The sequence below is a fragment of the Cololabis saira genome, chromosome 24, assembly GCF_033807715.1.
Source record: "Cololabis saira isolate AMF1-May2022 chromosome 24, fColSai1.1, whole genome shotgun sequence".
NCBI lineage: Eukaryota > Metazoa > Chordata > Actinopteri > Beloniformes > Belonidae > Cololabis > Cololabis saira.
The window spans coordinates 22550810-22566763 of record NC_084610.1 but is presented as its reverse complement, the minus strand read 5'-3'; the positions used below and the strand labels follow the sequence as shown (position 1 = coordinate 22566763).

The following is a 15954-nucleotide window of genomic DNA, read 5'->3' as shown; positions in this document are numbered from 1 at the left end:
TTTTTTGTCTTAGTTTGGCCCTAATACTCCGTCGTATCGCTCAAAAAGATGATAAAAGATATTTACTCGGAGAATTTCAGTGTTGAATACGAGGATAGTGACAAAGTAAAACAGTTAAAAAAGAAGTGCTGACTTTTTCGGCACACTGGCGTAAATATCCGCGCCAATTTTTAAAAATAAATACACTAAATTGTACTGGAAAAATCTCTAAATCACAAAGAAACACTCTCAGATGTAATAAGAAAGATTTTGCTTTTAATTAAATGTCCTATAAAAAAGCGAAATATAAAAAAAAAAACATATTTGTTTCTGTTTATCTTTGTAAAATGATATTAAAAGTATCTTACATAATTTGAAAAAAAAACGAGAAATTTCAAGAAAAGATCCTGAAGAAATATATTTTACATAATTAGAGTGTAAACAAAGTGCATATTTCCTTTAAAATTAACTAAACTGATATTGGATTAGATATTAATAGTAAAAAAAAGAAAATTAGAGAAAAAATTTTCCGCACCGTTTTTGTTATTTTGTACGACGGAGTATTAGGGCCAAACTAAGACAAAAAATAAAAAATAAAGTCATAATAATATGAGAATAAAGTCATAATATTACCAGAATAAAGTCGTAATATTTTGAGAATAAAGTCATAATATTTTGAGAATAAAGTCGTAATATTAAATATATTAAATATATAAATAGAACTTCACAAGATGCTCAATATTCCTCATTTTAACACAGGGAGAAGAAGCTCTTCCTGTTAGAGTTATCATAAATTATATTATCATAATATTACGACTTTATTCTTGCAACATTATGACTTTATTCTCGTAATGTTACGACTTTATTCTATTACGACTTTATTCTCATAATATTACGACTTTATTCTTGCAACATTATGACTTTATTCTCGTAATGTTACGACTTTATTCTATTACGACTTTATTCTCATAATATTATGACTTTATTCTCATAATATTATGACTTTATTCTCATAATATTATGACTTTATTCTCGCAATATTACGACTTTATTCTCATAATATTATGACTTTATTCTCGCAATATTACGACTTTATTCTCATAATATTATGACTTTATTCTCGTAATTTCCCCCTTTTTTTTTTGTCTTAGTTTGGCCGTCGTAATTTTGAGCGTGCGGCCCGCGAGAAAAAAATTGGCCAAATCCGGCCCCGCCAAGCAAAATGAGTTTGACACCCCTGGTCTAAACTGTGTTGATTAAACATGTGACTTGTTAAACCGCCAAGCTCTTAGTTTGTAGATGTAACTCAGGGGAGGAGCCGCCCTTTCTGGGAACTGTTACTGGGAAGTGTTTGTAGCTGTGGATGAATGTACGGGGGCAGTGACACTACTCTGTACTCTGAGCTACAGAATAAATGCATTTTAGTGTGTAGGCAGCTAGCTGTTGTAGTTTTAATGCAAAACAAAGTTCAATGTACATTTAAGATGATGAGATTGTATGTTACACTTTTATAAAGGCTTGGTAATGTCTCCTGATCACATATCCCATATTTTGAAGGGCTGTCCGTGGAAGTGGACCTGAACTGTTGAGAAGACAATCGTGGTCGGTGTAGAAATGCCTTAAAAGCCAAATCAATGTAGACACTAGCAGAGGCCTTAGCGTGAATGCATGCGTGCGTTCTTGGGAGATTTAACTCCACCTCCGTATGCAGTGGCGTCAATTCAGTGGAAGCTAAGGTACGGCAAGGTTACGAGGTACAGAACTTAACTAGAGTATCAATCAACACGTCCAGCAAATACTCATCACAGAAGTTTATGTAGCTTATCTGTGTGGTCAAGAAAATTGGAACTTTTTCAAATGCAGTCTCGCTCACTGCAAAAACTCAAAATCTTACCAGGAATATTTGTCTTATTTCTAGTTAAAATGTCTCATTTTAGTCACAAAAGAGTCATTACCAGAAAAATAACTTGTTATTTGACAATTTTCACCTGTTTCTAGTAAATTTTCACTTGAAATAAGTAGAAAAATCTGCCAGTGGGACAAGATTTATCTTCTCATTACAAGCAAAGAAATCTTCATGTGTGTGGAATTTCTAATTATAGATATCTACAATTCAGTTGCAGATATCCGCAATGTGAATTACGGATATCTGCAACTGAATTACGACTAGCTGTAATTCCAGTTTAAGATATCTACAATTTAATTCTGACTACACTGCAAAAACTCAAAATCTTACCAGGAATATTTGTCTTATTTCTAGTTAAAATGTCTCATTTTTAGTCAAAAAATCTCATTACACTTAAAACAAGAGTAATTGCCAGAAAAATAACTTGTTATTTGACCATTTTCACCTGTTTCAAGTAAATTTTCACTTGAAATAAGTAGAAAAATCTGCCAGTGGGACAAGATTTTTCTACTTATTTTAGTGAAAATCTACTTGAAACAGGTGAAAATGTTTTTATTTTAGTCTTGTCTTAAATGTAATGATTTTTTTTTACTAAAAATTGACCTTTTTAACTAGAAATAAGACAAATATTCTTAAGATTTTGAGTTTTTGCAGTGTATAATAACTAGTGAAATCGATCATGTTCTGATTTGCATTTGTAGTTATTCTATATGTATTAAGTAATAGAATAATCAATACAAAGAGACACAGAGTAATTCCGTAAATGTATTTAAAAAACAAACATTTACATTTAACTCTTGAAGCCGAGGTGTGGCGGCTGCCGTACCTTGCCATATCCAATTGACGCCCCTGTCCGTATGTGCGTATTCAAAACATTGGCCTTCAAAATAAAAAGTGCACAAACCATTTTGTGACGATTAGTCCATTTCAGAAACTGAAACACTCATTAACATGATTTTTTTTTAGTGTTTGAATAAAGGTTTTCCTGTGAAACGCGTCAGAACTTCATCTCGTTGGTTTGGTGTTGACATATCTCCTGATTTTCCGTATACGTGCACGTTAGTCCTGTGGGAGCCTCGGCCTGCTCCCATATTTCCCTACATGTGACTGAGGTTTGAGGCGTCGTGGGAGATGCAGAAACGAGAATTTGCACTATTTTTAAATGTGGATGAACTTGAGATCCTGATGGTGAAGTTTATGAATATAAACTCTGCCCATAACGCACACTTGAGTGGCACTTAAATTGATTTTATTTTTCTCTCTGTGAAAAAAAACCAACTGTCAATGAATGAATCTGAATTGCCAAACTTTTTTATTTAATTCTTTTAATTATGTAACAGCGTGCTTTTTATTTGTATTTAACTTCAGAATCAGTCTCTGTCTTGAAATAAATCTTTTAAATATATTCCAATATCAATGCGTACTGTGTTTTTATTATTTTGTCGTAAAGAGTAAAGGAAACAGCCCAGACGTGATGGGATGGTTTATGTCAGGGGTCGGCAACCCAACATGTTTAAAGAGCCGTATTGGACCAAAAACACAAATGTCTGGAGCCGCATAAAATGAAAAGTCTTGTATCAGCCTTAGAATGAAGACAACACATGCTGCATGTTTCTATATTACCGTATTGACCCGAATATAAGACGACCCTGATTATAAGACGACCCCCTCTTTTTCAAGACTCAAATTTGAAAGAATACTTTTTTAACACCAAATTAAATTTTTATTCAGAAAATAATTACAGTACATCTGAAACAAATGATTATAACAATATATTTGAGAGAAAAAGCATGTTATTTTGCCTCATTCAAATCATGATCTTGAAGTTTGCATCATAACTTCTTCGACCCACTTTTCTCCAGATTGTCACTACGTTTCACCATTTTCTGTTATATCTTCTGTTATTTCCTTGTCTTTTCTTTCTTACCGCTATTTTTTATTTTTCTTCTTCATGCTACTGCTATTTTTATTTTTCTTCTTCGTGACAGGAGTTCGCTTTGGCCTGGGGAGTTAAGTTCAACATTCGCTTTAAAGATATCTGGCGCCATCTAGTGTTGTGAATGGGTATAACGTCTAGACCCCGAATGTAAGACGACCCCCACTTTTTCAGTCTTATTTCAATGCAAAAAACCCCGTCTTATATTCGGGCCAATACGGGCAGTTAGAACTGGGGGAAGATTTTATTTTTTCATTATGCACTTTGAGAAAAAAGTCCAAATTTCGAGAAAAAAGTCAAAATGTTTAGAAAAAAGTAAATTTTGAGAAAAAAGTCGAAATGTCGAGAAAAAAGTCAATGTCGAGAAAAAAGTCAATGTCGAGAAAAAAGTTGAAATGTCGAGAAAAGTCAATGTTGAGAGAAAAGTAAATGTTGAGAAAAGTCGAAATGTCAAGGAAATAGTCAAAATTTCGTGAAAAAAGTCGAAATTTTGAGAAAAAAGTAAATGTTGAGAAAATTCGAAATGTCAAGGAAATAGTCAAAATTTCGTGAAAAAAGTCGAAATGCTGAGAGAAAAAAGTCCAAATGTTGAGAAAAAAGTCAATTTTGAGAAAAAAGTCGAAATGTTGAGAAAAAAGTCAAAATTTCGAGAAGTCAATGTCGAGAGAAAAGTCGAAATGTCGAGGAAATAGTCAGAATTTCGTAAAAAAAGTCGAAGTCAATGTCGAGAAAAAAGTCGAAATGTCGAGAAAAAAGTCGAAATGTTGAGAAAAAAGTCAAAATTTCGTGAAAAATTCGAAATGTTGAGAAAAAAGTCGAAATGTCGAGGAAAAAAGTAAATGTCGAGAAAAAAGTCAAAATGTCAAAAAAAGTCGAAATTTCGAGAAAAAAGTCGAAATGTCGAGATTAAAAAAGGAAAAAAGAAAAGAAAAAAAAGGTCAAACATTTTTGAAAAAGCTCCAGGAGCCACTATTGCGGCGCTAAAGAGCCGCATGCAGCTCTAGAGCCGCGGTTTGCCGACCCCCGGTCTATGTCATCTTTATTAGGAAGTCTGTAATATTGGATGACGTTGTGCTTCAGATAAAAGCAGAACAGAAGGTCGGTATCGTTCTGGAGCTACCAGCGTCGTCCTGACGCATCACCGTTGTCACGGCGACGCAGCGGTGCATCTGCAGGTCAGGAATCAGGACAGGCTCCAGATGACGGTGAGCGCGGCCACGACCCCGTTGAGAGCAGCCACCCCAGCGTTCAGGCTGACGGCGCCGCCAGAGCCGTCCCTGGAGGACGGAGAGCGTTACTGAGGTCAGGGGGTCTGAGTGGTGTGATCGGTGCGACTCGGCGGTTACCTGAAGCCGGGCAGCGCCGGGGATGCTGGGAGCTCCGTCCCCGGCTGGTCTGAGTCCAGGTGGACCAGAGTCCACGACGACATGCTGCAGATAAATCCTCCCAGCGCCGCCAGCATCCAGATGCTCCAGGATCCTGCAGCAACACAGACCATTACCCACAATCCACCTGGTTCCAGAACGTTCAGGTAGGTTAAAATATCTTATGTATAGGAGGACGGGTTCATACCTGTCAAGTTTTGGATTTAAAAATACAGGAAATTATAAGAGTTATACTTGGATGCAATATTTTACTACCCTGAGCCGCGGAGGCAGCGGGGGGGACCGGAGACGGGCCCGGAGAGAGGGAACCCCCCAACAGGGCGACACCCGCGCAGGCCCGACAACGGAGGGCCCCAGACCCAGGCATCCCATTCATTCATCCGTTCACCTATCCGATACCTATACTATACATAATAATAATAATAATATTATTATTATTATTATTTATTATTTATTATTATTATTAATAACCATCTTTGTATAATATAATATTGATAAATTATTAAGTTTTGATGTCCTGCCAATGGAGGCTCAAATCCTCCATGGCAGGACCCTTCCATACCGCATTCTCACCGACACAGACGCACAATCACGCACCGTCAGAAGGCGCCCCAGGCTGCACGGCGAGCCCCGCCAGGCCCGGGTATCCCGACCCACCTATCCCAGGCCGGCGAGGGAACGCGGGTGATGTGGGACCCCCTCCCGCCCCTGGTGTTGAGTGCAGGTGATTAATGCCATAAAAACAGGGAGGGGGAGGGCCAAGTATCGATTTGACACCGACCCCCCCCTCCCGAACTACGTGTCCTTGTCAAATGTATTTATTAAATGTTGAATGTGCAGTGTCTACAGTGCTGTTAAAACCGTAAGGCGGGGAGTGCCGGGCCACGCGGGACAATGCCCCCCACGACCCGGACCCCCCGACCCTGCCTATGTGCGTATGAATCGTGTAAGGTGGGAAAGGAGGGGGAGCGGAGGCCAAAGCCAGGAAGCAGGACCAGCAAAGCCGGCCCTGGTAAGACACCCACGTTCCCTCACCGGCCATCCAGTTGACGGGGGAAACGGTCCAACATTTATTCTTAAGTTTTTTCTTAAGAAGAAAGTTGAGAAAATACTTAAGAACTTTTTTGGAGAATATGACTTCTTTTCTTTTTTCTTCTTAAGACTGAACTTGAGAAAAAAATGACACTTGAAGATTTTTTTTCTTAAGAATGTTTTGTGAATCCGGCCCCAGGTCCTCTGCCTGCGTTTAAGCTTCCTTGACCTCTGACCTCTGACCAGTCTCCCCCTGCGGTACAGGATGACATCTGGACTCTGAATTATGCTGAAATCTTTCCAGTCCTGGAGTCCTGTAAACACCAGGAAGCCTCTCGGGTCTGGTGCAGGATTCCTGAGTGCTGACTGGTTCTCCCAGTTTACCAGAAAATCGTTGAGGTTATGTGAGGACACTTCCTCTACCCACGGTTCTCAGCTCTGTCAGGCATGAACTTTATCTTTAAAGATTACTTTTTACAATAAAAGCCGCCTCCTCCTCTCAGCTCATCCCGTTACGGGTTGATAAATATTGTAAGTAATTTTGGACTATTTGGAAAATGCAAAAATTAGAAAATCACAAGTTCTGGTTTTACTTTACTTTAATGTTTTTCCTTCTCGTCAACTACATTTCAACTGTTTAATATCTGCATGTCAGTAGGAATGGGTGATATTTCACCGTTCACGATAAACCGTCAAAAAAATTCCTCACGGTAAGAATTTGTATCTCACGGTAAAAACGATAAATTCCCGTTGATGATGTTTTTGTGTAAAGATGATTTATAGTTCTGTGTTAAATCCACGCACAACGTACGTGAAGGAAGGAAGGAAGGAAGGAAGGAAGGAAGGGAGGAAGGGAGGGAGGGAGGGAGGGAGGGAGGAAGGAAGGAAGGAAGGAAGGAAGGAAGGAAGGGAGAAAAGAGGAAGGGAAGAAGGGAGGGAGGGAGGAAGGAAGGAAAGGAGGAAGGAAGGGAGAAAAGAGGAAGGGAAGAAGGAAGGAAGGAAGGGAAAAAGGAAGGAAGGAAGGAAGGAAGGAAGGAGAGAGCAGGAGGAAGGAAAGGAGGAAGGAAGGGAGAAAAGAGGAAGGGAAGAAGGAAGGAAGGAAGGAAGGGAAAAAAGAAGGAAGGAAGGAAGGGAAAAAGGAAGGAAGGAAGGAAGGAAGGAAGGAAGGAAGGGAAAAAAGAAGGAAGGAAGGAAGGGAAAAAGGAAGGAAGGAAGGAAGGAAGGAAGGAAGGGAAAAAGGAAGGAAGGAAGGAAGGAAGGAAGGAAGGAAGGAAGGAAGGAAGGAAGGAAGGAAGGAGAAAAGAGGAAGGAAGGAAGGAAGGAAGGAAGAAAGGAAGGAAGGAAGGGAAAAAAAAAGGAAGGAAGGAAGGAAGGAAGGAAGGAAGGAAGGGAAAAAAGAAGGAAGGAAGGGAAAAAAGAAGGAAGGAAGGAAGGAAGGAAGGGGAAAAAAGAAAGAAGGAAGGAAGGAAGGAAGGAAGGAAGGAGGGAGAGAGCAGGAGGAAAGAAAGAAGGAAGGAAGGAAGGAAAGGAGGAAGGAAGGGAGAAAAGAGGAAGGGAAGAAGGAAGGAAGAAAGGAAGGAAGGAAGGAAGGGAAAAAAGGAAGGAAGGAAGGAAGGAAGGAAGGGAAAAAAGAAGGAAGGAAGGGAAAAAAGAAGGAAGGAAGGAAGGAAGGAAGGAAGGGAAAAAAGAAGGAAGGAAGGAAGGAAGGAAGGAGGAAGGAAGGAAGGAAGGAAGGAAGGAAGGAAGGAAGGAAGGGAAAAAAGAAGGAAGGAAGGAAGGAAGGAAGGAAGGAAGGAAGGAAGGAAGGAAGGGAAAAAAGAAGGAAGGAAGGAAGGAAGGAAGGAAGGAAGGAAGGAAGGGAAAAAAGAAAGAAAGAAGGAAGGAAGGAAGGAAGGAGGGAGAGAGCAGGAGGAAAGAAAGAAGGAAAGGAAGGAAGGAAAGGAGGAAGGGAAGAAGGAAGGAAGAAAGGAAGGAAGGAAGGAAGGGAAAAAAGGAAGGAAGGAAGGAAGGAAGGAAGGGAAAAAAGAAGGAAGGAAGGGAAAAAAGAAGGAAGGAAGGAAGGAAGGGAAAAAAGAAGGAAGGAAGGAAGGAAGGAAGGAAGGAAGGAAGGAGGGAAAAAAGAAGGAAGGAAGGAAGGAAGAAAGAAGGAAGGAAGGGAAAAAGAAGGAAGGAAGGAAGGAAGGAAGGAAGGAAGAAGGAGGGAGAGAGCAGGAGGAAAGAAAGAAGGAAGGAAGGAAGGAAGGAAGGAAGGAAGGAAGGAAGGAGGGAGAGAGCAGGAGGAAAGAAAGAAGGAAGAAGGAAGGAAGGAGGGAGAGAGCAGGAGGAAAGAAAGAAGGAAGGGAGAAAAGAGGAAGGGAAGAAGGAAGGAGAGAGCAGGAGGAAGGAAGGAAGGAAGAAGGAAGGAAGGAAGGAAGGAAGGAAGGAAGGAAGGAAGGAAGGAAGGAAGGAAGGAAGGAAGGAAGGAAGGAAGGAAGGAAGGATCTGAGAGCGAGATAGATTTATAGTTACAAAGGTGGAGTTGAATTGATATTTTTTGTATCGTTATCAGGATAAATGCCAGAAATGATGGTGATACATTTTTTAGTCCACACCGCCCATCCCTAATGTCAGAGCAGCATTTCCTCTTTCTACTGTTGCATTCCTCTTCACAGTAACTGGAGGCGGGGCAGGGCTGCACCTAAACCTCTTCATTCCTCTGTAATGTCTGCAGCATGTGGGTTTGTGTTGTGAATAATGAAGATACGACCCTGGAGAAGACGTTATCTGGAAAGTTTCATGTCTTGGTGTTTTCTCTCTTTTACAGAAGCTTAAGTGACCTTGGCCAAGGACACGTATAGTTTTGTCTTGCTCAGCTTTTAAACTGAAATAACCTGATTTTTCTTACCAGCACTTAATACCAACAAACAGGAAAGTCGCGTGGGCCTGACAATCCAAGAACAGATGTATTAACCCTTGTACTGTGTTTGGGTCAAAATGACCCGATTCCTCTCTCCTTCCTTCTTCCTTTCCTCTTTCCTCCTTTTTTACCCTCCTTTACTCCTTTTTCTTCCTACCTCCCTTCCGTCATTTGTTCCCTTCTTTCCTTCCTTCTTTCCTTCCTTCTTCCATCCTTCCTTCCTTCTTTCCTTCCTTCCATCTTTTCTCCCTTCCTTACTCCCTTTCCTACTTCCTTCCTTCCTTCCTTCTTTTCTCCTTTCTTCCTTACTTCCTTCTTTCCTTCCTTCCATCTTTTCTCCCTTCCTTACTCCCTTTCCTACTTCCTTCCTTCTTTTCTCCTTTATTCCTTACTTCCTTCCTTCCTTCTTTTCTCCCTTCCTTACTCCCTTTCCTACTTCCTTCCTTCCTTCCATCTTTTCTCCCTTCCTTACTCCCTTTCCTACTTCCTTCCTTCCTTACTTCCTTCTTTCCTTCCTTCCATCTTTTCTCCCTTCCTTACCCCCTTTCCTACTTCCTTCCTTCCTTCTTTTCTCCTTTCTTCCTTCTTTCCTTCCTTCCATCTTTTCTCCCTTCCTTACTCCCTTCCTTCCTTCCTTCCTTCTTTTCTCCTTTCTTCCTTACTTCCTTCTTTCCTTCCTTCCATCTTTTCTCCCTTCCTTACTCCCTTCCTTCCTTCCTTCCTTCCTTCCTTCCTTCCTTCTTTTCTCCTTTCTTCCTTCCTTCCTTCCTTCCTTCCTTCCTTCCTTCCTTCCTTCTTTCCTTCCTTCCTTCTTTTCTCCTTCCTTCCTTCCTTTCTTCCTTACTTCCTTCTTTCCTTCCTTCCATCTTTTCTCCCTTCCTTACTCCCTTTCCTACTTCCTTCCTTCTTTTCTCCTTTCTTCCATCCTTCCTTCCTTCTTTCCTTCCTTCCATCTTTTCTCCCTTCCTTACTCCCTTCCTTCCTTCCTTCCTTCTTTTCTCCTTCCTTCCTTCCTTCCTTCCTTCCTTCCTTCCTTCCTTCTTTCCTTCCTTCTTTTCTCCTTCCTTCCTTCCTTCCTTCCTTCCTTCCTTTCTCCTTCCTTCCTTCCTTCTTTCCTTCCTTCCTTCCTTCCTTCCTTCTTTTCTCCTTCCTTCCTTCCTTCCTTCCTTTCTTCCTTACTTCCTTCTTTCCTTCCTTCCATCTTTTCTCCCTTCCTTACTCCCTTTCCTACTTCCTTCCTTCTTTTCTCCTTTATTCCTTACTTCCTTCCCTTCCTTCCCATATTTTCTCCCTTCCTTACCCCCTTTCCTACTTCCTTCCATCTTTTCTCCCTTCCTTACTCCCTTTCCTACTTCCTTCCTTCTTTTCTCCTTTATTCCTTACTTCCTTCCTTCCATATTTTCTCCCTTCCTTACCCCCTTTCCTACTTCCTTCCATCTTTTCTCCCTTCCTTACTCCCTTTCCTACTTCCTTCCTTCTTTTCTCCTTTCTTCCATCCTTCCTTCCTTCTTTCCTTCCTTCCATCTTTTCTCCCTTCCTTACTCCCTTCCTTCCTTCCTTCCTTCTTTTCTCCTTCCTTCCTTCCTTCCTTCCTTCCTTTCTCCTTCCTTCCTTCCTTCCTTCCTTCTTTCCTTCCTTCCTTCCTTCCTTCCTTCTTTTCTCCTTCCTTCCTTCCTTCCTTCCTTCCTTCCTTCCTTTCTTCCTTACTTCCTTCTTTCCTTCCTTCCATCTTTTCTCCCTTCCTTACTCCCTTTCCTACTTCCTTCCTTCTTTTCTCCTTTATTCATTACTTCCTTCCTTCCTTCCTTCCTTCCTTTCTCCTTCCTTCCTTCCTTCCTTCCTTCTTTTCTCCTTCCTTCCTTCCTTCCTTCCTTCCTTTCTCCTTCCTTCCTTCCTTCCTTCCTTCTTTCCTTCCTTCCTTCCTTCCTTCTTTTCTCCTTCCTTCCTTCCTTCCTTCCTTCCTTTCTTCCTTACTTCCTTCTTTCCTTCCTTCCATCTTTTCTCCCTTCCTTACTCCCTTTCCTACTTCCTTCCTTCTTTCCTCCCTCCTTCCTTCCTTCCTTCCTTCCATCCTTCCTTCCTTCTTTTCTCCTTTCTTCCTTACTTCCTTCTTTCCTTCCTTCCATCTTTTCTCCCTTCCTTACTCCCTTTCCTCCTTCCTTCCTTCCTTCCTTCCTTCCTTCCTTCCTTCTTTCCTTCCTTCCATCTTTTCTCCCTTCCTTACTCCCTTTCCTACTTCCTTCCTTCTTTCCTCCCTCCTTCCTCCCTTCCTTCCTTCCTTCCTTCCTTCCTTCCTTCCTTCCTTCCTTCTTTTCTCCCTTCCTTACTCCCTTTCCTACTTCCTTCCTTCCTTCTTTTCTCCCTTTCCTACTTCCTTCCTTCCTTCCTTTCTTTTCTCCTTTCTTCCTTACTTCCTTCTTTCCTTCATTCCTTCTTTTCTCCCTTCACCCTCCCTTGACCTGAAGACAGCACAAGGGTTGCCGACACTAATATAAATTCTCTTTTTTTCTTAAGTTCACACTGTCTACAAAGTAAAAGTTGAGTCAGACTTGCAGGTTCTATGACATCACAGACCCAGAGGTTAGAATTATCCAGAACCCCCTGAATTCACGTCGTAGCATCTTCTGCATGTTGGAAGTGGATCATAAACCTGCAGAACCTGCAACCCCTCAGCCCTCCTGAAGTCCCGGTACTCACCGAGCATCCTCTCTTCAGTCCCATCTTCTCTCTTCACCGTCTCCGCCCGCAGCTCTGAAACAACCACCATCAGCTGGAACCACTTTTACACACATTTGCACACATTTGTCACTTTTCTTCCCTCCCAGAGTGTCAATCAAATATTTAAATTTAAATGTGTGGGTTTAGAAGAAAGGAATAGACAGAAATGAATGTGTGATTAAAGTCTGAAATGTGTTTTAACAGAGACAGGAAACTGTCAAGTGTTTTTGTTCAAGAGCACGAGTCTGAGGAGATATCCTGCAGCTGTTTTGAAGGTTTTGTGCTTTTTTTATCTAGTTTTGCTTCTTCAGGGTTTTTTTTTCTGCATTCTGAGAAACTGAACTGAATTTTGACCCTGAGATTTTATGTTGTTTTCTTTTATACCTTAGCTGAAACATCAAAACATGTCCTTGTGTTAATAATATTAAACTTAGGGAAGCTACTGGTTTATGGAGGATTTTTAGTGCCAAAATTAAATAAATAAATACATAATTAATTAATTGTTTCATTAATTAATTAAAATGGGAATGAAATATTGAATTAATTAATTAATTAAATGTATCATTAATTAATTGTGTCATTAATTAATTAAAATGGGAATTAAATATCATTCATTAATTAAATGTGTAATTAATTAAATATGTCATTCATTAATTCAAATACAATTCATTTTAAGTAAAAACATATTTATTTCAGTATTTAATTAATTAATGACACATTTAATTAATTCATGATATATTTAACTCCCATTTTAATTAATTAATGACACATTTAATTAATTAATGACATTTAATTAATTATGATATATTTAATTCCCATTTTAATGAATTAATGATGTATTTATTTATTTATTTTTGGCACTAAAAATCCTCCATACTGGTTACGATGTGTGAATGTTCTGTGACGGATGCTGACCTTCAGCGCTCTCTAGTGGACACTTTTGGAGTAGCGACATCCAATAATAAAATATTCAATCTAAAATCAGATCTTTGTGTGACTCAGGCTGTTGAACAGTCATTAAGACAAACAAAAACCAGAAATGAGAATAGAATATGTATTTAAAGTTTCATGAATTTAAAGACTCAACTGTCTCGTTAATAACATCCAATAAGACAGGTGGAGGTTTTATGCGACAACAGCGCCCCCTACAGGCAAGGTGCCCGCACTTCATTCCTAATTTATTAAATGGCCTATTTTGCCTAAAGTTAAAGAAGTACATTTTAAAATTATGAATAAGGTCTATCCTGTGGCAGAATTTCTTAAAAAAAGATTTAAATTTGAGGTAGATCAATGTTCCTTCTGCAAAAAGGATGAAGAAACACTGGACCATTTGTTTTATCAATGTCCTTTGTCTCTTTGTTTCTGGACAGACATACACAATTGGATATCTCTTTAAATGAATCTTCCACCTTTTGAATTAAGCCATATTATTTTCTTCATGGATGATTTGGAATTTTCTGTTTCTGATATTATTAATATCATTTTGTTACTGGGTAAGTTCCATATTCATTGTGCCAAATGTAGAAATTGTAAACCCTCCTTCTGGGGTTTTATTAACGATTTTAAGATTTTTTTCACATGTCTCAAAAGAGTAGAAAACAAAAATGCAAGTAAAATAAGTCTAGACATTGCTCATTATTTGTGATTCTAAATTAATAATTCCTCTCCTTTTTTATGCTCCATTATGTGAATTTAAATGCTTAATTAGGGCCCGAGCACTTGCACTGTAGGAATTGTTCTCGTTCTCGTTTTTATTTTTGTTTTTGTTTTTCCGACGAAATGAGGGCCTTTTTTCCCCCTAAACGTGCCCCAAAAGTCACCAAATTTTGCACCAAGCCAGGCCTGGCGAAAAATGTGATATTTAATGGTTTGCATTAATGGGCGTGGCCTAATGGCTCAACAGCGCCACCTAGAAAACTTTGTGCCTCAAGCCCCACAATACGGTGTGACGTACATGCACGAAAATCGGTGCACACCTGTATCATGTCACAACTTAAAGAAAAGTCTCTTGGCGCCATGGCCGAAACCCAACAGGAAGTCGGCCATTTTGAATTAATCGTGTAATTTTGGCGCAATTTATGCCATTTCTTCGGCCGTTAATGCGGCCCGAACCGTAACGTGCACCCAGGTGTGTTATACATCAAAATGTGCGTCTCCATCCTGCGATGATGCGCATTACTTTTTTCAGTCAAAAGCGTTACCGTGGCGACGATAGACGCTAAAAAGCGCGCCCACCCTTCATCTGATTGATCCATATTTGATAGTTCCTACTTTCTGCTATAACTTTTGAATGGTTTGACCTAGAGAGTCGTGGATGGTGTCATTTCTGATATGCTTATGATGATAAGTTGAGTTTTATGTGAACAGCGAAGGCACTTTTTATAGTATTATTGACCTAGGAATGTGGGGGGAACGTGGTGGTGGCCATGAGTGCGAGGGCCCGTTCATCGCTGCTTGCAGCTTTAATTTATTTTGTTATTCATATGCACCTTTTAATTCTTAGAGCAACTTGTTTTTTTTGTATTCCTTACAAGAATCAGCATTTTTTATTTTTATTTTCATATTGCATTTCAATTGATATTTACGGAAGATTATTAGGGCCAGGCAGGAAAAAAATAAAAATTATATTTTAGAGGAAGATTTTATTTTTCATTATGCACTTCGAGAAAAAAGTCGAAATGTCGAGAAAAAAGTTGAAATCTCGAGATTAATGATGAAATACAATTTCAAGAATAAAGTCGAAATTTCGTGAATAAGGTTGAAATACATTTCGACTTTTTTCTATAAATTATACTTCAACATTATTCTCGACATTTCGACTTTTTTCTCAACATTTCAACTTTTTTCTCAACATTTCAACTTTTTTCCTCAACATTTCAACTTTTTTCCTCAACATTTCAACTTTTTTCTCGACATTTCGACTTTTTTCTCAAGATTTTGACTTTTTTCTCGAAGTGCAAAATGAAAAAAAAATCTTCCTCCTCTAAAATATTATTTTTATTTTTCTCCTGCCTGGCTCTAATCTATGGAGGATTTTTTGTGCCAAAATTAAATAAATAAATACATCATTCATTAATTAAAATGGGAATCAAATATATTTTTTTTTTCATTGTGCACTTCGAGAAAAAAGTTGAAATGTCGAGAAAAAAAGTTGAAATGTCTAGATTAATGTTGAAATACAATTTCAAGAATAAAATCGATATTTCGTGAATAAAGTTGTACATTTCAACTTTATTCACGAAATTGTACTTCAACATTATTCTCGACATTTTAACTTTTTTCTCAACATTTCAACTTTTTTCCTCCACATTTCAACTTTTTTCCTCCACATTTCAACTTTTTTCTCGACATTTCAACTTTTTTCCTCGACATTTCGACTTTTTTCCTCGACATTTCGACTTTTTTCTCAACATTTCAACTTTTTTCCTCGACATTTCAACTTTTTTCCTCGACATTTCGACTTTTTTCTCGAAGTGCAAAATGAAAAAAAAACCTTCCTCCTCTAAAATATTATTTTTATTTTTCTCCTGCCTGGCTCTAATACTCTTCCGTCCATTTAAATTGATATTTGTCCATTAAAAAAAAAAAAAAAAAGAAAGGTGCCCGCACTTGTGCGCGCCCCCGCGGCGCTCTTACCTTTCAAGATCGGGTACGCGAGCGCGCACACGCAGCCCAGGGCGGCCACGGCCACGGCGGAGCCGAGCACGGACGCGAGGACCGCGATCCCCGGCCGGGACCCGGACCCGGACCCGGACCCGGTCCCGGGCCCGGGTCTCCCAGTGCGCCCCTCCTCCCCTGACACGAGATTCCCCGGGGGGGTGGAGAGCATGATCATCTGAACGTCGCTGCTTCTCATTCACTTATAACAACTAATAACTGTGTCACTCATGGACGTGAAAACATCCGGGAGCAGCCGACCGTCTCACCTATTTATTCCTGCTCGTCTTTGGCACTTCCGCACACAAAGTAGTCCCCCTGGCGGTTACCTGACGCGCTGAGCCTTGATTCTATTTATAATTTGTCTTTATTTTAAACTATTTTTTGTTCTAATTTAAAGTTTAGTTTAGCAGTATTAACAATATTTAAAGTTAAATGCAGAATA

At 39.5% G+C, this 15954-nt stretch overlaps 1 protein-coding gene across 1 annotated transcript; it reads right to left on the bottom strand.

Annotated features, from left to right (window-relative positions):
• Positions 1-4518: 4518 nt before the first annotated feature.
• On the bottom strand, positions 4519-15792 carry arl6ip6 (ADP-ribosylation factor-like 6 interacting protein 6). The gene is made up of 4 exons (XM_061716031.1): positions 15489-15792; positions 11832-11885; positions 5168-5300; positions 4519-5098 (listed from the first exon to the last, which is right to left on the bottom strand). Exons 1-4 carry the CDS (start codon positions 15706-15708, stop codon positions 5005-5007), a joined length of 501 nt encoding a protein of 166 aa, XP_061572015.1. The 5' UTR covers positions 15709-15792; the 3' UTR covers positions 4519-5004.
• Between the last annotated feature and the right edge of the window lie 162 nt (positions 15793-15954).

Bases quoted from the DNA above. Each gene is read 5' to 3' on its own strand.
- arl6ip6 (XM_061716031.1), bottom strand. From the start codon at position 15,708: ATGAGAAGCAGCGACGTTCAGATGATCATGCTCTCCACCCCCCCGGGG. The intron at 11,886-15,488 runs GTAAGAGCGCCG...TGGTTGTTTCAG, and splicing joins CGCGTACCCGATCTTGAAAG to AGCTGCGGGCGGAGACGGTG. The intron at 5,301-11,831 runs GTGAGTACCGGG...GTGTTGCTGCAG, and splicing joins GACTGAAGAGAGGATGCTCG to GATCCTGGAGCATCTGGATG.